The sequence below is a fragment of the Artemia sp. Qi Xiang Cuo genome, chromosome 9, assembly GCF_049724085.1.
Source record: "Artemia sp. Qi Xiang Cuo chromosome 9, ASM4972408v1, whole genome shotgun sequence".
Classification (NCBI taxonomy): Eukaryota; Metazoa; Arthropoda; class Branchiopoda; order Anostraca; family Artemiidae; genus Artemia; species Artemia sp. Qi Xiang Cuo.
In genome coordinates, this window is record NC_142802.1 from 20,668,931 (window position 1) to 20,691,090 (window position 22,160).

General features: G+C 37.2%; 1 protein-coding gene and 1 non-coding gene across 2 annotated transcripts in view; both read left to right on the forward strand.

Moving 5' to 3' along the window:
• The window catches only part of LOC148948434 (SOSS complex subunit B1), a 71,211-nt gene extending 49,804 nt beyond the window's left edge, over positions 1-21,407 (forward strand). Inside the window, 2 exon segments of the mRNA XM_089093928.1 lie at positions 11,227-11,327; positions 21,066-21,407. Of these exon segments, the coding sequence (XP_088950054.1) occupies positions 11,227-11,327; positions 21,066-21,312 (348 nt within the window). The 3' untranslated portion in view covers positions 21,313-21,407.
• LOC148948435 (U12 minor spliceosomal RNA) lies at positions 2,337-2,484 on the forward strand. Its single transcript, XR_016142253.1, has one exon. It is a non-coding gene; the product is annotated as a U12 minor spliceosomal RNA (small nuclear RNA).
• Positions 21,408-22,160: the final 753 nt, after the last annotated feature.

A 22,160-nucleotide genomic window follows, 5' to 3' on the forward strand; every position in this document is an offset into this window, starting at 1 on the left:
TATATATATATATATATATATATATATATATATATATATATATATATATATATATATATATATATATATATATATAATATACGAGGGCAATTCAGAAACTAACCTCTGATTGGTTACAGTACGTGTAATGGGGGGGAGTAGCGCGCCCTCTGTGTATTCACGCACTCAGCATGTCAGTGGCCATCAAGCCGTAGTCGAGTGAACATCGTACCTGCGCTAGTGCAGGTATTGTGGTAGTTTGAAATGTGTGCTGCAATAGAAAATCCCGCCAAATGTGAAGTGCGTGCTGTTATAAGGTTTTTTACAGCCAAAGGATACTCTGCAGCTGCTATTCATCGTGAGCTTTGTACCGTGTACGGACCAAAAGTTATGATTTAAGGAGTTGTCCGTGAATGGGTACGTTTAATTAAAAGTGGACGAGAAAACGTTCATGATGAAGAGAGGAGTGGTAGACCATCCTTGGTGACTGACGAACTCGTTCAGACAGTTGATGCAAAAGTTCGTGAAAATCGACGTTTCACAATGGCGGAGTTGTCTACTGATTTTCCACAGATTTCTAAGACTCTTTTGTACGAGATAGTGACAGCGAGATTGGGTTACCGTACGTTCTGTGAACGATGGGTGCCCAAAATTCTTACCGACCACCACAAAACTCAAAGAATGGCCTCTGCATTAGACTTTCTGTCACGTTATGAGGACGAAGGAGAACCATTGTTAAACAGAATCGTGACCGGTGACGAAACCTGGATTAAGTACGTGAACCCTGAGACAAAAGAACAGTCAAAGATGTGGGCACATTCAGATTCGCTTACCAAACCAAAAAAAGCCCGGCAAGATTTTTCTGCCCTAAAACTGATGGCAACGGTGTTTTGGGATGCCAAAGGGGTGTTGTTGGTTGAATTCATGGAACGTGGGACGACCATTAATCAAGACGTGTACTGTGAAGCACTAAAAACATTACGACGGGCTATACAGAACAAACGCCGTGGTATGCTGACTTCTGGTATCGTTTTTTTCCACGATAAGGCCCGTCCTCACTCTGCTCGCAGAACAACAGCCCTTCTTGAGTCCTTCAAGTGGGACGTTTTCAACCATCCACCTTACAGCCCAGATCTGGCGCCAAGCGATTATCACCTCTTCATGCATATGAAGAAATGGCTTGGGTCCCAGCAGTTTGATGACGACGAAGAGCCGTCATATATATATATATATATATATATATATATATATATATATATATATATATATATATATATATATATATATATATACTGTTCTATTAGCTGGGCAACACGTGGGAAGTGAAGTTTGGTTAATGCTAATGAAATAAAACAAAATATAATGAAAATATAATAGTTTACAAACAAATTTCGGCTATATATTTGCACATTAGGCTTTTCTCTGCCAGAGAAAGCCTAATGTGGCATTCTCTTTAGGATTTTCTCTAGGCTTTTATTATCTCCTGTTTCTCTGCTTGGATTCAATTAGCTTTGCGAATCAGCTTTTTCAGTCTTATGCAAGCTTTGATGGCAAAAGTTAAAGTTAGGTTCAATAAGGTTATAAATCTCAGAAATGAGTTGAAAACCTTACCTGTCACCGTCAAACCTTGCATAAAACTGAAAAAGTTGACTGGCAACGCTGACTAAATCCAATGAGAAAAAGGGCATTTTGGGTATTCACCGGTGAATGTCAACATTCACCTATATCACATACATATATATATATATATATATATATATATATATATATATATATATATATATATATATATATATATATATATATATATATATATACATATATACATATATACATATATACATAAATTCTTCTAATGATTGCTTGTTTACTAGACGATGTTGCAAAATTTGATTTGGATCTTGCATTTGTCTTGGTAAATCTAATTTAAAGAACGAATAACCCAAGGCCGTATCCAGGGGGGGGGTTTACCTGGTTTGAACCCCCCCCCCCCCCAAAATTTTTGACCGAGTCGAAAATTAGTAAAACTTATGTAAAAATCAGTAAAATTAGTCGAAAACTGAGTCAAAAATTAGTAAACCCCCCCCCCCCCCGAAAAAAATCCTAGATCCGCCCTTGGAAGAACCCCTCGCTTTTGTTTTTCAAAAATTCCGTTCTGTCTTGATTCCTCCAGACCTAAAATGGTACTTAAGATTTCCTCAAAGTAGCTTTTTAGAAAGTTTCTGTAACATGTGACACGAAATTACATAGAAAATTAAGCAAAGAAAAAAAAACCCGGAAATGTTATTATTTTTATTTGAGGTACAAACTTATTTTATTAGTTCATTATATATTTTGATAGAAATCTTATAGAAGTTGTACCTCAAACCAATAGTAAGGAAAATAAAGTACCTTGGTAATACTTAGTATACTTTATGTAGCCGAGCTACTTACGTAATTTTTGGAGGGTTAAGGTTGTCCCTTGGTTGCTGCCTACTTTGTGATGACTGTGGTTTAATCTGCCCTGTAATCTTTTAGACATCTCTTCTAGGTTATGTTTGATTTATACCTTCAACAACCAACGTGGAACGTGCATAGCCTGTTAGAGTTACCACCTGTTGCGTGATAGTGCTATTTTAGCACTATTCCATCGGGGGGGGGCATATCGTACGGAAAGGATTATGCTTTTTTGGACAGATCTGTGCTACACCCAGGTTTCACGAGCAAGTTAGTTAGGCAAAGTAAGAATAGTATAGGAAATAAATAAAAAGGCTTTTTACTTGTCCAGGGAAAGGATATTGGTTGACAATTTGGGTTTTTGTTGAAGCTCAATTTCACTCCAAGTTGCCTTTCTTCTCGAAGCGGTGCCTTTGAAAACATAGTCTTATTTCATCATCCAAATTTTCCTTCACATACATTAAAAAAATTGAGTTCATATTCACGGGTCTATTCATCTTAGCTTTCAAATTCGTCTTCTTCAACAGGGGGTGGAGGGCCTAAAAAGAGGTTCTCGGAATTGTGGAGCCTTATCTGATTGTCTGTTGGGGCATATTTGCAGCAAACCGGGGTCTACTTCATCTTCGCTTTCAAATTCGTCTTCTTCAACAGGGGGTGGAGGGCCTCAATGGAGGTTCTCGAAATTGTGGAGCCTTATCTGATTGTCTGTTGGGACATATTTGCAGCAAACCGTATCTTTTATTTTTAGTCGCGATTTTATAACCATGACGGTTTCAATACTTTCTTTACCTATTCCGTTTTTTTTTTTGTCTTGACATCACTCATCCAAGACAAAATTCCTTCTGAGTCTGCATTCGAATGCGGTAGGGAGAGCACCCTCTTGACGAGTTCTGCCAGGTCTGGGAGAATTCTTTCGTCGGTGAAATTCCTTGCTTCGTGTAGTTTTCTCCACATCAAGTCTATAGTCATTTTAATCATAACTTTGTTTTCGGAGTCACTAAAGTATATGGCAGCTTGCGCCACTGGACGTCAATATCTGTGAGTTTTGGGATGAGACTTAAAAATCGATATACCACGACGCGTAGTGTCAGAATACTGGTTCTTTCAGTTCCCAGGTCCATCTTGGGATTTGCTAACTCAAGGAACTTCAAAAAAGGATTACCGTGCGGGAATTGCTTCTGCGTTTGTGTCGCTGCGCTAGTATAAAAACCTAAACATGTGTATAGAAAGTGCTTATGTCCTCAGGGGGTATTTTACCACTCTGCATTGATGTCATAAGGAATTCCGCACATTTACCTCCTAAGAAACGTCTTCTAATGATTTATAATGACTCGGATTTGATGGATTGAGCTTTGTACAGTTTCTGGAAAACATTTCTTGGAAGAAGTTGCTACACAGAGTCTTGATGAACTTTTCACACTCAGACTGCGAATCTTGGATGAGAATTTTTGCCGATTGGAAAAAGGCATTGAAGGAGTTGAAGTCGTTGAGAGCATACTTAAAAAAAAGCAAATACGATTTTTGTGAAGTTGTTCCATTTCTAGCAAGATTTTGTCTGCAATAACTTGCCGGTCTTCTGCTGAAGCTAGCACGAAAAAGGGTTCAAGGAGACTCTACAGGTCTCACAATGCACTGGTGAGCAGCAAGCCATCTCGTGTCTGCGAGTTTAAGTAGTCTCTTTGAGGATGTTTTGTAGTACTCCTGAAACTCCATAAGAATCGCAGTTCTTTTTGAACTTAAAGTAACATAATTAACAACCATCTCCACAAATGCTTCGACATTCTTTGGTATCTCGGCTGTAGCAGCAGCCGCACATAGATGGACTGAATGGCAAATATATTTCAATAACACTTGGTCCTTAGAGTCCTTGGAATCCTTCAAAGGATTCAAAGCAGAGAAGAGATATTCGAGAGCAAAGAAATCTCCCCTGCTCTCATTCCAATCATGGCACATCTATTTTCCCTGCTTTGTCTTTATGAGGCAGTCTTTCTTCTTCAGCCTAATTGCAAAGTGGATGGCTGAAATACTAAACATTGTTGACTGTTGTCAACAACAAACACATGTTGATATAACATGCTCTGCATGTTTACCAATATTTTGGAATTACATTGTAATATTTTTTCATTCTACTCATGATGACTTTACTACTCTTCTTGATTACTGGCAAAGCCTACTTACAGGCTAGACAAGCAGAAAGTTCAAAAGGATCAGAAAATGAGATTCAAGCTGCCTGAAATAGCTAAATTTGAAATAGAATTTAAAACAAAATGTAAGAAATCTCCTCTGCTTTCATTAAAATCTTTCTTCAGCCAATGTTTTGGAATTATATTGTAATAATTTTTTTTTATCCTACTCTTGATAACTTTACTACTCTCCTTGATCACTGGCAAGGCCTACTTAAAGACTAAACAAGCACAAAGTTTAAAAGGAACTGGAAAAAGTTCTAGATCGCTTGGTTCATTTTTGAATATGGCAATGTAGCAGTTTGAATCTTATCTATATTCACTATGTATACCAATGCTTTACATTCCTAGACATCTCTACTCATTACATTTAGTTTAGTCGGAAAATTCAAAAAATGATCTCTGGTGTTTGTTTGATTTTTGGATGTGACGTTATTATGAGTTTTTCTACATTGCCTTAGATTGTGCTACAATTATGCTGTCTTAGAGAGGATTGTGCTTGGATGCTTTTGATTCTTAATTATACTACGATAATAACTACGTCTGGCAACACTGGGAGGGGCACATGCTACATTGAATGTAGAAATTTTCCTCTAATATAACCAATTTGAAAATAAGGACATATAAAATGCAATTACATGATGTGTCTCACATCAAAATGTATGTCTGAACATTTTTTACGCATGACAATAATCTAAATACGCGATATCCGTGTTAGCGTACATTTCCTTATTCAACGCTCTGGTCAGATACATTTTTATTCCTCTACATTAAAAAAGATTAAAAAAACTGACCTAAAAACTAATCTGTTTAGGCTACACTATCTGAGTGATAGATCGTATGAAAACAAAAGAAATGTAAAGAAAGTGGATGAACTAAGGAGGTGTGAAGTGGAGGCCATGGGTAAAATTGCCGAGGATCTGGAAGATGCAGCTAGACGGCATAATAGTACAATATTGTACTGGCACGTTAACAAATTGAGAGGGAGTAGTCAATCCGGACTTATCCCAGCTAAAGATAGGAATGGGGTCGCAATTAGCGATAAGTAAAAAACTAAGGAGAGATGGGTCGAACATTTTGAGAACTAGCTTAACCGAGATAGAGTTACAAGAAAAGATATAGAGGAAAATGAAAAAGTTTTTGATACCTTGGATGTGAAAGAAGATTTGGTGTGTGAGGAAGAATTAGCAACGGTATTAAAAGGATTAAAGAATATTAATGCTACAGGTGCTGATAGGGTAATAAATGAGTTTATTAAATATGGTGGCTCTAAGGCTAGAAATAAGTTACAGAAGATTATGAATATGATTTTTGAAAAAGGGGAAGTACCTAACAATTTTAGGAAAACCTTAATTAAGCCACTTTATAAGAAAGGTGATAAAAGTGAGTGTGGTAATTATCGAGGCATTAGTGTGGTCTCTCTAGGTAGTAAATTACTTAGTAATATGATACTTTTTAGACTGAGAGATGCCGTACACAAAGTTTTAAGAGAAGAGCAGGGCGGTTTCAGAAAAGGTGGAGAATGTGTCGACCAAACTTTCATACTTAGACTAATAATTGAGAAGTGCCTGAGTTTTCAAACACCTTTGGTTCTCAGTTTTATAGATTACAAGCAAGCGTTCGATTCTGTTGATAGAAGTGCTTTAGTAAAGGTTTTATCCTTGTATGGTATACCAGACAAATACATTAAAGTGATTAGTGCTATGTACGAGAATAAAACTGCTGCGGTTAAGGTAGGAAATGAGGTTAGCAGCTGGTTTTGTATTAACTCAGGACTTAAGCAGGGTTGTGTTCTATCCTCCTTTATATGGATTATTTTGATGGACTTTGTCTTAAGGAGCACAGGAAAGGCAATGGGAGACACACGGAATCAAATGGGGAGGAAAAAGTCTCCTGGACTTGGATTATGCTGATGATTTAAGCATCCCAGATGAAAGTGTGAGCAAAATGAATGAATTTTTAGAGGTTTTGCGAGTTCAGGGTGCTAGAATTGGTTTGAAAATTAATATTAGGAAGACTAAGTCACTAAGACTAGGAGTGAAGATGGAACTGTGATGTTGGGTAATGAATACATTGATCAGGTGGGCAGCTTCACTTACCTTGGTAGTATTATTGGTAAAGATGGTTTGAGTAGCGAAGATGTTAAAAATAGAATAGCCAAGGCTCAGGGTGTTTTTTCACAGTTAAAAAAAGTCTGGAAGAATAGGAAAATAAGTCTGCAAAACAAGATTAGAATATTAGAAGCTACAGTGATGACAGAGGTCAAATATGACTCTGAAGCAGGGACGCTCCGAAAAGCGGATGAAGATTTGTTAGATGTTTTCCAGAAAAATTGCTTACGGGTTGTTCTGGGTACCCGGCTGATTGATTGTATTTCAAACAATAGGCTACACGAAAAATGTGGTTCAATACCGCTCTCTAGGGCTATAAGGAAAGAAAGGTTAAGGTGGTTAGGGCACGTTGTGCGGATGAAGGATGACAGATTGCCGAAGATTGTTCTTTTCGGCCAACCATCTAGGGGTAAACAGAAAGCAGGTCGTCCCCGGTAGGGGTGGGAGGACGTCATAAAGAAAGCTTTAAAGGAAATGGGAACTTCGTGGGCGGGTGTAAAAAGGGAGGCTTTGAATAGATTGGGGTGGAGGAGGAGCGTGCGTAGCTGTCTTGGCCTCAGGTGGCTTATTGCTGCGGTGAGTTGTTAGTAGTAGTAGTAGTAATAGTACACTTAAACGGACCATGCGTGTCGCAGCTTGTGCTGCAAACACGCGCAAAGAATATTATAACTGTAGCACCGAAAATTGCTGTGTTGCACGCAGATTTGGACAATTCTAGCACTTTAGGAACTGACTGTGGCGGCAATCCTGCATCCAGTATCACAAAGTTGGCTCAAAAATGGGCTGCTCTTTCGCCACTATCGTAACCTGAGCAAGCATATCTACTTGAATTGCCTAAGGTATTTAAAACGAAAAGATATTTTTCTTCTTCTTCTTCGTCTACTTTGCACAGATTAATTGGAAACGCTAATTAACTATTGCTTAAAGAGAAATTCCATTTTTAACCTATAGAAAATTAGATTAATATTTTCAACTAGCAAATTTTCTACTTTTTAATATAGGAATTCAAGTCTATATATATATATATATATATATATATATATATATATATATATATATATATATATATATATATATATATATATATATATATATAGACTTGAATTCCTTTGTCAGTGAGGACAGGGTTCCATTCCTCGGTGTCGCTGGTTATTTGGTTTGGAACGGAGGTCAGTGGCATGACTCTGTAAGCTCAGTCAACAGTTGACCTAGCTCTAAATGGGTACCAGGAGAAATCCGGGGAGGTTAAACAGGAAGAGTGTGCGAAATCACAGGATGGCTGATCCTCAACCCCATACTGCACTTCCTGGGTAAAGAGCCATGAAACGAAGATCATCATCGCCGGTAGGGCCTGTCCCGGTTGGGACTATCCCTCTTCCTCAGCTGACAAGCTCCATCCGGATTCATTCGTGTGAACAAGAAACCCTATGTTGTCCAAGTTTTAGGGGTAATCAATAGGAAGGTTGAAAAGAATCGATCCGGACAAATCAACTTTTTAGATCAATAATGAGCACTATAATACAAAGTCGACTGAAAAAAGGGCTATACAAGAGACTATGGGGCACTATCAAAATTAGAGAAAGCTAATCTGCTTAACCTGCCTAAGATATTTAAAGTAACCCTAGGCCTACTTTGAACAGAGAGGAAATCAGTTAAAACGTTGTTTGAAAAAACTAAAGAATCCTAATTAAGTCTTATTTTGAGAAATATCACCTTTATCCTATAGAATTGTAGATTAATATTCTCAATTAGCAAAAGTCACCAGACGCTGTAGTAAAAGGGGTGCAGCTGTTTTCCCTCACATTTTATGTTGAATCGACATCTAACTCTTTGTAGTACCCAGTGTTGTCAAAGCTTTGCAATGAACTTTACCAGTTTTCCAACTAAAATTGTACCGCAAAAAAAGAAAAAAAAGGTTATAATTATACCGAGTCGGCAACGCTGATGTACACATGAGTTTTTGAAAGTATCAATAAAACAGGTAACTGGAAGGGAATCCTAGTAGATTTGGGGGTAGATTGACACCACAGTCACAGTAAATTAAGGAGCAACCATGGGGCAACCTTTGTCCCGCAAAAGTAGGCTAAGTACTAAGTAACTAGGCTACCAAAAGTATACCAAGCGTTACCAAGGTACTTGATTTTTTCCTTACTCATTAGTTTGAGGATCGATAAAGCAAGAGTTCCATGTAAATTTATAATAAATCGATAAAATAGGTTTGTGCCAGAAATAAAGACTCTGAATTAATTTGAGCCAATTCTTTACTGCGTCAACCGCAATGCTGGAGCTTTTCTTTCTCGTGTGGTTAAGGATTTTCGATTTTCACAGCCTGCTTCCTTGTTTACATGCTTTGTTACTTCATTTTTTCTTTTCCACCTCTTCTCTGCCTTCCTTGTAGTAAAGGCAGCTCCAATCTTGGCTTTCACTGATGTGTCAGGGACCACTTTTGTTCTGCCCTACTTTCTTCCTTGAAGCATTTTTTTTCTCTTGGGGGTGCTGGGATGTAGTTGTACTTGTTCAGGTGTGACTATCCTATTTCACAGTGGCTGCAAAATCACAGGGCTTACTGAAAGCATTTGGGCAAGAGGATGGCAGTGCAGGTAGGGATGGGGTTGGAGTTAGAACCTCTGATGAGCTTTGCAATTTGCCATCAGCTTCATGGGCTAAAAAATATTTGGTTGGTCTGCATTTAAGAGCAAAGATTTCCATTAACAAACCAATCTGTATTGAAAGAGGATATACCTTCCAAATCCCTTCTGGATGTTTGATGGTATGAAAGCTAAGGGGAAAGATTTTCCTTCCAACCCAGCTGTGATGTAAATGGTGACAGTTCTTCTCAATGGTGACGGTTGCTCGAAAAAAAAATACTACTAATTTTGGCAATTAATTCAGTTAGGAATACATATCTGTTAGATATTTCACCTATTATGCAAGAGTTCTGAAATGTCACATCCATTTCGTTTCTGCCCGATTTCTACTTCTCTTGATGAATAAAGAAGAAGACCAGCGTCCAGCCAGCGACTCACGAAGTTTCTAACTCGTGAATAAGCCCAAATCTGATGTAAATTAAAGCTGGGATGTGAGAAAGACTGATCAAAACAAAAATATTTGCGGTCAACAATGATTTCGTCATCGGTGCGCCGCTGCTGCTATTTTTGCCGCCACCAACCTTCTCTTATCGGCGCGGTGCCGGGGTCTAGTTGAATAATAGAAACCTCTAAAACTAAAAATACAATGCCGCGTCATTCAGCCAGGAGGACTGGCGTCCCTCTCCGCCCTTATGGGCACCCATGTATAGCTCACCAGGGTTGCCGCCCGGTGAAAAAATCCCTAGATTTTAGTGATTTTCTTCAATAGTGTAGTGATTTGTGTGCCGATTTATAGATTTTTTTTTTGTTTAGGCAATATAAATAGTGATAAATCACTAGAGGTGGCAACCCTGCAGCTCACCTCTCAGATAAACGATAAGCAGTGTTCATTTAAGGTTGTATGTGACTTGACATATGGGGATGAAGGGTAAGGCTCAATGTTGTCAACGCTTTGAAATAAATAGTACCAGTTTTCTGACTAAAACTCTACCGCAAGAGATTGATGGTTCGTTTACACATTGCGGAAATCCATGGAAATCCGTCCGTTTCTGTTCGAACTATGGCTAAAATAACGCTGCGTTTTAAGGAAAAGATTTCAAATTATTGCAACAGCATGACCTATGTTCTTACCCTCTTCTGAAAGCTGTTGAACAGTAGAGACCCAAATGACACCGTTTTGTTTAGTTTTCTTATAGCCTGGGTGTGTAGGATCATAGAATCTGGGTGTAGCCTTGAACCAAAGATATAAGATCGTGTAGTTTTTGATGATCCATACTCATGATTTTATTCATTTAAAAATCTTGCCAAGATTCCGTCCTGATTTGACCAAAACGTTGCGGTAAGCTATAGATTTTTTCTACCACGAAAACGGACGGAATTTCCGCACGGATTGCTAAATCCGCGTGAATTTCCGCAATGTATAAACAAACCATGATTTGTACGAACTGAACAGCATGTTGAAAATTTTCGGTAATCAGAAGAAAATTTTGGATAATGTAAAACGTGAATAGATACCCGAATCAGAAAGGATCAAGTAAGACCAAATATACCCGAAAATTTGTGTTACCAAAAAATTTCTAGCTATACCATATTGAACCAGGATCTCTAAATTGTACCAAAAACGGTACAATTGTAGCACGTTGGCAACGCTGGTCATGCTTCTATTTAAACGTATTGTATCTGCTCTTCCCGCTTGCGTGCCAACTCAGCACACTCTTGATGTATTATTTTTACTAAGAAAAATTTACTATGTACTTCATGTGACAAATTGTTTTCATTTTTGCAGCTTGGGGATATTATTCGTGTTACGAAGGGATAATCTTCAATATGGAAGAATTGTCTTACTTTATATATGGGGAAAGGAGGTGATATTGTCCGGATGGGAGAGTAAGTAGAGGCGTTTGTATGATTTTTTTTTCATTTTTGCAGCTTGGGGATATTATTCGTGTTACGAAGGGATACTCTTAAATATGGAAGAATTGTCTTACTTTATATATGGGGAAAGGAGGTGATATTGTCCGGATGGGAGAGTAAGTAGAGGCGTTTGTATGATTTTTTTTTATTTTGTAAACATTTCGTGATACAGTTTATATATTCTGGGCTCAGGTATGCAGACTTATGCAGGGATTCTAGATAAATTCGTTATAATTAGTTTTTTTTTATATGTTTGTACTGCGCTGAATCTTGATAAGCTCTTAATGTGGTTCACCTTTGTGGCTAAAATTGTCTGTTTATCAAATTTGCTATAAAAAATGATACAATTTCATTATTATTTGCAAATGGAGAGCTGGCAGTAGTTTTTTGTCATTTGGAGGGTTAAATTCAATTTCAATTTATTCAAATAAAAACATAACACAAACATCAATAACAATAAAGATCCTAGAAGAGAACTTGTTAAGGACCAAAAAAAAAAAAAGAATTAAAATAACACTGAAAAAAAAAGATAGAAGAATAAAACATTGTTAATTAAAGAAAATAGGTTGAAAATTGAAAGATTAAATTATATTATCCAGTTTGGTTACATTTTTGTAAAGCTTGCGATAACTTGTGACTAGTTCAACACTGGAGGGTGTTTTGTTCCATTGAATAATGGATTTGTAAATGGGAGATTGCTGGGCAGCACTAGAAACGCATTTAGGAATTATAAAGGATCTATTGGATGAACGGAGATATTGGGCTTCCGAATTACTAATGTTATAATAGTTTAGTATTTGAGGTGGAAGATTATTGTGGAAAGCAGAGTAAGCAAGTGATTAGTTTAGTTTTTGTATTATTTGATCACGTGGAGCTATGCCAAAATCTGAGTACAAATCATGGGTTGAATAAAGACGGGGAAGCCAAAAAACTGCTTTAATGGCACGGTTTTGGGCAAATCTGAGTTTTTTATTGAAGGACCGTTTTGTATTTCTCCCAATTGATCCGCAATAAGAAAGGTAAGGAAAAATAAAGGAATAATAGAGGGAAATAGGATGTCACTAGGAAGAAAATAATTCACACGGTTAATCATAGCTACTTGTCTCAAAATTATTGCTGTGATGTATGAAATATGATTAGAGAAGGATAAGCATGAGTCAATAAATACACCAAGAAACTTGGCAACCTCCACTTGTGGGAGGATGTCGGAGGAGTACTTGAGACCAAGAGCAGGTTGAATTACGTCTTTGTTGTATGGGGTTCTGAATAATACTTTTTGACTTTTTTGCTATTAATGGTCATGTTATTCGTAAGGCACCACGCCTGGACTCCGATGGTTATTTCCGATGGTAAATTGGTGCCAGTGATGAAGAAGTTGCTGTCATCAGCAAATAGTACAGAATACACTGAAGGGCCCATGTCCATAACAAGATCATTGATATATAGGAGAAATAAAATAGGGCCTAGAACGGAGCCTTGCGGGATACCCCTCCAAACAGGTAAGGTCTGAGAGGATACTCCACCTAAGCTCACACTCTGTACCCTTCCAGATAGGTAAGAATCAAACCAAGAGAGGGTAACAAAACGAATACCGTAACTATTTAATTTACTTATTAAAATACTATGATCGACCGTGTCAAATGCCTTAGAAAAATCGAAAAATAAACCCAATACAGTTTTTTAAGGTCGAGTTGTGAGCGTATGAACTGCGTGGCGTCAATTGGAGCATGATAAGTTCAAAATTTCGGCCTAAAGCCATATTGGTGAAGAGAAATCAAGGAAACAGAGTGCTGACTGTCAAACAGAAAGGGAGACAGACGTCTGAAGATGATTCTCTCGAGCACTTTGGATATAACAGGGAGAATTGAGATTGGACGATAATTACCTATCTCAGTTGGGTTGCTTTTTTAAGAACTGGGATAACAATGGCTAACTTTAGTAAATCAGGGAAAACTCCGTGGGTTAAAGATAGGTTGGCAATATGCTTGATGGGCTCGCAAACAAAAGGAGATATGGTCTTCAGGAGCTTATTACTTAATCCAAGACAGTCAGGTGTAAAACTAATAGGGAGAGAACCGATGATTTGAAGTAACCTCATTGCTATCAGTTGGGCAGAAAAACATGGATCCAGAATTGAAGCAAGGGAATACAGCCTGTAAGGAGGAGCGGGAATCAGTATGGGGAACATTAGAAAAATAATTATTAAATGCGTCAGGTGCATGTGAACGGTCAATTAATCTACCATTTGTCTCTTTAATGTGAATAGGTATAGACTTTGATTTTCTATTTTTTGAGAGTATATCATTAATGGTGGACCATATCTTCTTCAGATTTCCTTTGCAATTGAGAATTTTTGTATAATAATAATTTTTCTTCGCTACACGGATGAGTTTAATGTATAAGTTTTTATAATTTTTATAATTTAGTAGGTCAATATCACTACTGGTCCTACAGGCTAACTTAAATAATTTGTTTTTACGATATGAGGAGACAATGAGGCTATGTGACATCCAGGGGCATATAGGGATAGTTTTCCGGTTATGTTTACGAATAGGAAAAGTTGAATGGATAATCTCACTTAGCCTTTGCGCAAAACCATTTGTGGCAGAATTTACCTCTTGACAATTTAAAACATCGGACCAGTCAGTGGTTCTTAGGCAATTGATAAAATTGGTTATATTTGCAGAGCTGTAGTTTCTAGTAGGTGTTGGGATATTAATTCTAGAGCGTAGAGTTAGTGGTTGTGAAGGTACTACTACTACTACTAACAACTCATCGCAGCACCATGCCGCCTGAGGCCAACACAGCTACGCACGCTCTTTCTCCACCCCAATCTATTCAAAGCCTCCCTTTTTATACCCACACACGAAGTTCCCATTTCCTTTAAATCTTTCTTTATGACGTCCTCCCACCCCAGACGAGGACGGCCTGCTTTCGGTTTAGCCCAAGACGGTTGGCCGAAAAGAACAATCTTCGGCAATCTGTCATCCTTCATCCGCAGAACATGCCCTAGCCACCTCAACCTTCCTTTCATTATAGACCTAGAAAGCGGTATTGAACCACATTTTTCGTATAGCCTATTGTTTGAAATACGGTCAGTCAGCCGGGTACCCAGAACAATCCTTAAGCAATTTCTCTGGAAAATATCTAGCAAATCTCCGTCCGCTTTTCGGAGCGTCCATGCTTCAGAGCCATATTTAACCACTGTCATCACTGTAGCTTCTATTATTCTGATCTTGGTTTGCAGACTTATCTTCCTATTCTTCCAGACTTTTTTTAACTGTGAAAAAACACCCTGATCCTTGGCTATTCTATTTTTAACATCTTCACTGCTCCCACCATCTTTACTAGTGATATTACCTAGGTAAGTGAAGTTGCCCACCTGATCAATCTTTTTGTTACCCAACGTCACCTTTTCATCCTCACTCACTCCCAGCCTCAGTGACTTAGTATTCCTAACATTAATTTTCCAACCAATACTAGCACCCTGAACTTGCAAAACCTCTAAAACTTCATTCATTTTGCTCACACTTTCATCTAGGATACTTAAATCATCAGCATAATCCAAGTCCAGGAGATTTTTTCCTCCCCATTTGATTTTGTGGTCTCCCATTGCCTATTCTGTGTTCCTTAAGACAAAATCCATCAAAATAGTCTATATTAAGGGGGATAGTACACATTCCTGCATAACTACCTATTTAATAAAAAACTAGCTGCAAACCTCATTTCCTACCTTAACCGCAGCATTTTTATTCTTGTACACAACAATTATCACTTTAATGTATTTGTCTGTTATAACATACAAGGATAAGACCTTTACTAAAGCTCCTCTATCAACAGAATCGAACGCTTGATCATAATCTATAAAACTGAGGACCAAAGGTGTTTGAAAACTTAGTCACTTCTCAATTATTAACCTAAGAGTGAAAATTTGGTCAACACATCCTCTACCTTTTCTAAAACCGTACTGCTCTTCTCTTAAAACTTTGTCTACGGCATCTCTCAGTCTGAAAAGTATCATATTGCTTAGTAATTTGCTACCTACAGAGACCAGACTAATACCTCGCTAATTACTACATTCACTTTTATCACCTTTCTTATAAAGTGGTTTAATTAAGGGTTTCCTAAAATCATTAGGTACTTCTCCTTTTTCAAAAATCATATTCATAATCTTCAATAACTTATTTCTAACCTCAGAGCCACCATATTTAAGAAACTCATTTACTACCTTATCAGCACCTGGAGCCTTATTATTCTTTAATCCTTTTAGTACTGTTGCTAAGTCCTCCTCACAAAACAAATATTCCTTCACATCCAAGGTATCACAAACTTTCATTTTCCTCCATATTTTTTCCTGCAACTCTATCTCGGTTTAGCAAATTCTCAAAATGTTCGGCCCATCTCGCTTTAGCTTTTTCCTTATCGCTAATTGCCACCCCATTCCTATCTTTAACTGGGACAAGTCCGGATTGACTACTACCTCTCATTTTGTTAACGTGCCAGTACAATATTTTACTATTATGCCGACTAGCTGCATCTTCTAAATCCTCGGCAATTTTATCCATGGCCTCCACTTCACCCCTCCTTAGTTCATATTTCAATGCTTTCTCCACTTTCTTTACATTTCTTTTGTTTTCATGTGATCTATCACTCAGATAATCCTTGTACAAGTCCTTTCTCCTTTCTATTAAACATAAAGCTTTTTCACTAATATTCTTAGCTGCAGTTCTAGCTATCTTCCCTAATACACCTTCAGCAACTTCACAAATTATTTTTCTAAAATTATTCCAACCATTTTCCACATTATCAAATTTTAAACTCTCAAGTTTAGTATTCAACTGTTCCTGGAAAGTTTCTCTCAAATTCTCATCCTGGAGGTAAGTGACAAGTAAATAGGAAAATGGTCTGACAGATCCGAAAATATTATATTTGAGGACAGGTCATTTCCCAGGGAAGTGGATACAAAAATGTTATCAATTAATGTTGAAGTTGATCGCAAAGAATCGACTCTGCTGGGGAAAAAATTGTGAGTAGAAGACCACTCGCGGTTACCGATTCAAAAAAAATGTCAGATTCAATGTTTTTACCAACATTGAATAGGTTACAATTAAAGTCCCCAAGAACTATTGCCTTTTTATGGGGTAGATTAATAAAATTAGAGAAATCATCAAACAGATTACAAAAACATGAGGTCGGAAATGGTGGAGGTTTATAAAATAACTAGAGTATATAGGAATTTTGGCCTATAACTATGTTAACAATTATTGAATAAATACATCTGAGATTTATTTGTGTAGAGAAAATAGTTTCGCACTCTGATAGCCTGGTAAAATTTACATTCGAACGGATGTCAAGTGAGATACCCCCACAACAATTTGTCAATCTCCTGGGCATATGGATTATTTGGTAACCAGGGAGTAAAAAATCACTAGTGTCATCATTATTGGAAAGCCATGTCTCTGTTAATCCTATTACGTCAAAAGGGCAGACACCATTGAATGAAATTAAATCTTTAAACTTGAGCCACTTATCCTGGATGCTTCTGATATTGAAACAAAGGACATTAAGGGAATTCTTATTTACTAGTTTTGGCTTCACATTGGTAGCAAAATCGAGAATATCAAGGTAATTACAACTAGCATGAGTTAAGGTACCATTGGGGCTGCTTATAGGGTTGGCATGCTGAATACCTTCTATATCGGAATAATTAAAAGCAATGTTATTAGAAAGGGATTAATTAGTGAAAAACGAAAAGTCACACATTAATTAGTCGTCAGGCATTCTTGTTGGGTATCTTCTCACTTGGGTTTTGCTTTGAACTTCATCCTCGCCCGAAGAGACTTCGTGAGGGATCGTCAATTTCTGTGTTACTGTGTTGATCGGCTTTTTCTTGTTTTTTTTTGTTTTGCTATGGCTTGGTGCTTCTACCATCGTTTCAAGTGCTGGTGATTCTTTCAAATTTCTGGGGGACTTGGTAACAGTTTGGATCGTAGAAAATGTTGAGTTAGAATGGCATTCCATGCCTTCTTTGAAGGATAAAAGTTGGACCGTAGCTTTTTGCCAGATTTCCTCTCTTAGGAGCGTAGTAATGGCCTTTTTTTTTAAGGATTTTTTTTAGTTCAACTGGTTTACTGCCAACCTCGATAAGATGGGAAACTGCGAGGTATGTGGCTAACCTTTGCCATTCTTGATTATAATGATGAATAGCTTGTGGATATGATAAAACTGGAAGTTGGGAAGAGGAAGGCTGCGATTTGGCCTCAAGTTGAGGAAATTGTGTGTACCATTGGGTAAATGAGAAGCCTTTATCTATTGGGGGAGGGACCTTTTGACTCTGGTTCTTTGAAACTTTAGTTTGGTTATTGAAGAGTTAACGTGGAGTTGAGTTTCTAGGGCTTGTAGTGGCTACGATGGACTAGGGCACGTTTAATATCACAGAGGCTTGGGGGATCTTGGTACTCTTATGATAGCTCGAACAGTATTACTTCTACAGTGCCGTGTGCCCCTTATTATTACAATTTTTACCGTAGGCGTCTTTCTCGGTGCAATTTTCTGTAAAGTGGCTAGGTTTACCACATTTTCGACATGATTGGAGTGACTGTTTACAATTATTTTTGCTAAGACCATGAGCTAGGCAAATTGCACATTGTAGGGGCTTAGGTTTATAGGACTTATGGCGAAGAGCCATACCATACAGAAAAACTTCTCCTTGCAACTCATTTTTGCATACAATGAGCACTGAGCGACTGGGTACAAGATTACAATCATTTTTCAAGAAGAGTCTTGTGGCTGTTGTTGGATGGACGGGATGACCTGAAGAATGAATTAATTGAGTTGTAAATCTCTCTTTTGGATGACTATTACCAACACCACAATCTACGCATTTATAGAACTTATCTACTTGTTTAGAAAGTACAGCTATTTTGAAATCATTAATAATCCGTTATTTGGACTTCAGATAATAGAATACGTAAACGTATTAGATGTCATATATATATTAATCAGGATACCTTTTCGAAGAACTACTACAAAAGTTGAGTAAACTAGTAGAAATATAGGCTTTCTAATATCAATTAACTGCTCTCTAGTAAAGGGTCGACCATTGGTTTTCTTGATGTTCACAATGTAATAGTATGGCTGATCTAAATAGCTAGGAAGCGATTCAATTGGTTGGGAATCATCAGGGAGTGATATAACCTCGGTTTGGGGTTCCTCAGGGGGTGATCTAATTGCATCATTTTTTCTTTTTTTGCCAGAGTTTCACCGGTACTTTTAGCTTGAAGGATGTTTAGGGCTTGTATCCCCTTAAGATGTGTGGTTGATTTAGACATAGGAGTTGGGGGGGGGGGGGTTCAAGTTAAGTTTCTTTTGGAACGCAGGAATGGTGAGACATCTATGTCTTTCAGGAGCTTCCTTAGTTTCAAACATGAGATATTTGGAACTAAAGATCTCGCCTCTTATTTCTTTCATTGTTCAGAACTATAATTCAAATCCTATAATCAAATTATCAAGAACCAATGTCACTAATATTACTTAGGAGAGTCCAGGGACATGCACAGTCTGTAAATATTCAAGTTACTTATCGGGAAATTCGACTGGCAAATACCAAGAGTGAAAACACCAATTAGATGTTAACACAGCGGAATGAAGTTCATAACTCAAATGTTTGCTTTATTACCAAGTAAAACAAATGGTGAGTTTGCAGTAGGCTCTGGTCATTTGGAAGGTTAATGTTTGTATGTGGGAGGGGGCTGAGCACATAGGTTTATTTAAAAATAGATTAATTTAGTATTTTCTGAATGATAAATTGTAGTTTATTATTTAGATTTCTTTATGAAAAAGGCATGGGTAAGAGAGATTGTATTTATTTTGTTTGTGTTTTTATTTAATAATCGGTTGAGTATCAAAGGATTGCAGCCGTCTTTTGTCAGGCGCTTTGTTGCCTTCCCTTGACGTTTGTTGCAAGTGACGTTAATTTATATGTAGTTGGCAAATAAATTAGTCAGTCAGTATTATTAAAATATAACGTCAAATCACTATCACTATAATTTTCTTTCCAAAAATCCAGGGGCTTTCTTCAAATGACCTGGATCATTCCTTTGTAGAAGTGGTGGGTAGTTTTACCAAATATTACTGCCACACAGGGGGGAGGGGGAGCTTCGAGATCCAGCCGTCCGTCACCTGAATCTAGAGATTATCACAATATTTTGCGTATAGTTTGCCAGTTCGTTGCTTTCTTTGAAATTATAGCCTCCTCCCCCGAAACAAATTATGGCACACCTCCCTGATGGTTGCCCAGTTTATCTTGAAATTCAGAAACGTTGTTCGCAGGAAACCCAGAATAGAGCTATCAGTGGAGACTGTAGCGCTACCAATGAGTGTTAAATATCTGGAGGGAGGGGGCGAATTCATGTTTTTTTAATGGAAATATCAAAAAAGAACTATGCCCTTTTCAATTAAAATACCCCCAAAATAGACATTTTTCAAAATATAAGGGGGGTGGGGGTTCTGGGATGCATAGCCCTCCTTCAATTAAGGGCACTGCCCACACCCGACCCCTTTTCGATACGCACATTTTGGCAGGTATTAGTAGTATTCCATTTCCAAAAAGTTCATGTTTGTCTTGCTAAGCTGGTATCCCCCAAGGTACTTTTTTTGCTCTTAAATCTACCATAAAAATGCAAGCAAAAGGGCTGTTTCTTTTAAGAAACTGAAAATTATTTATCTGACTAGCAAATTGGTCTTAAACATGCAGATAAAAGATTTTTAAATGTCTCCCCTGAACAAAAATTATTTTGATAGCCCCCTCCTACGAACAGAAATCCTGAATAAGACTCTGATGGGAATTTTTTTTTTTTTGCTTTTGCTAAGTACCTTTCTAGACTCTGAAACGTAAGATTATTTTAGCCAGCTGAACCCTTCCCCCTCATAAATGTTTGTCCGACTCATAAAACGTAACAAAAGTGAATATAAACAAATTTTTTTGTATCCCTCCCAAAAAAATCCTTTTGTACCCCCCGCCTCCTCAGAAAAAATCCTGGATACGACCCTGACCGCCATTATCAATTGTATAAACTAATATTTAGCGCAGCACAAACTGCTCACAAGAAGATTATAGTCCATATAAAACCTACGTCATAATCATATGTTACAACTTTAAACAAAGATATAGTAAAGCCGTATGATTATGTGTAGTTCCGAGGTTCACTCTTTGCTGTATGAACGTGAAAAAATAGTTACAATTCATTAATCAGTGTCAGTTGGCAATTTTTTCTTATTCGTCAGTTTTTTTTTTTTTTTGTTTTTTTTTTTTTTTTTTTTTTTTTTAATGCATTTCTATCTTTTGGCTACTATGGGCCGTCCATTTTTTCGGTCTCACATTAATATTTAATATTTGAGTTACTATGTGCTAGACCTTGTTCTTTAGAATAATTTTACAAATTTTTAGTGAGTGAGAGATTATTTTAGACGAAAAATTTAATAATAAATGGAATTGAAAATTGAGTTTTTCAATTCAAAAATATAAAACAAAAATAAGCTAAAAACATATGGCACCAAACTGCTTAAGAAGTGTAGCTTTCCTTTGAAGATGTCGTTGTCTTGTGGAATCAATATATTGTTAATGTCCGAATTATATGCCTGAACAGCGTTGTCAAACTCAACTATACCGTTTTGCTTATTTATTTTGACGGTTCAACGTAGCAACACTGACGGAATTGTGGTAGTGCCTTAAGAACTTAGTAATTTTGAAAGAGCCGAGTGAAAAATCGTAGAAGAAAGATGGAGCCAGGGGCAAAAAATGTTTTTATCTTGGCATCATTGGTACTTAAAGAAATGCTAATTTTTATTTTTAGATTCTGCATGGTTTTTTGTGAGCAGCCTAATATGAGTGAGCCGAACCCTGAACTGTCAAACGCTCCTGCAGCAATCCCAACCAATCAGGCTCAAGCTGGCGGAACACCAAGGCCTCTTCAGCCAATGACCAATGGCTCTCAGACGTCTGTATGGAGTCAACCTCAGCCACCTAAGCCACCCGTAACAACTAATATAAGACCTGCTAGTGCCCTCCGACCAACTGATCCAAGAAGCAAAAAGAGATAGTATTCAAATATGCTGGCCTTTTTTTAATTTAAATGTAGCCTTATTTTTATTCTTTAGCAAAAAAGAAAGAAAGTTTGTTTCCTTCCTTTGAGAAAGGAGTGTCGTATACTTCCTTTTTAAAACTATGTTCTAGTTACATTGATTTATTTTTATGACTTTTTTTTGCGAGCCAATGCCTTTAATCCTTATTTCTAAAGAGACAAATATGCCCGCCTTCTAAAGTCCTGATTGGTTTTAAAAAAAACAATTTAAGGCTAAGAAGTTGCATCAAATAAGTTTGTTTTGTATGACGCACTTGTATTATTCTAAACTTTTTGGTTCTTTTGTATGAAATCTAAGCCAGTAGAAAGAAAGAAGTGTATTGAGTCTCAACGTTTTTTACAAGTAAACTCTCTATTTATTTTTAGCTTGATAATGTTTGCCACGCTTCCTAAAACTAACTACAAAAATCTTTGAGTTTCTCTTTATGCCTTTTTGTAGCTGTTAAAAAAAAATCGGTTAAGAAAAATGAGAAATAAATCCCGGTTTGACAAAAAAAAAGCATCACTCTTTTTTATCACTTGTATATATCACTTTTTGGATGGTAGTGTGAGAAAATTTTCTTAAAAAGAAATTGAGATTTGTCATACAATGCAAACATTTTCTCTCAAATTGGCTTCAGCAACTCAAAATGGTTATGTAGCACAGCATATGTTTTTTTTTTGTATTTAAATCTGCCTCCCCTTGGAAGACAATATTTTACAAAATTGAGTAAGGGGTTCAAACCCGTTATCCCTGTCCCTCTGGATACGGCCTTGTTCACTAGCCTTCTTAATATACAGGTTTCCGAGATAAATTTATTTTTTCCT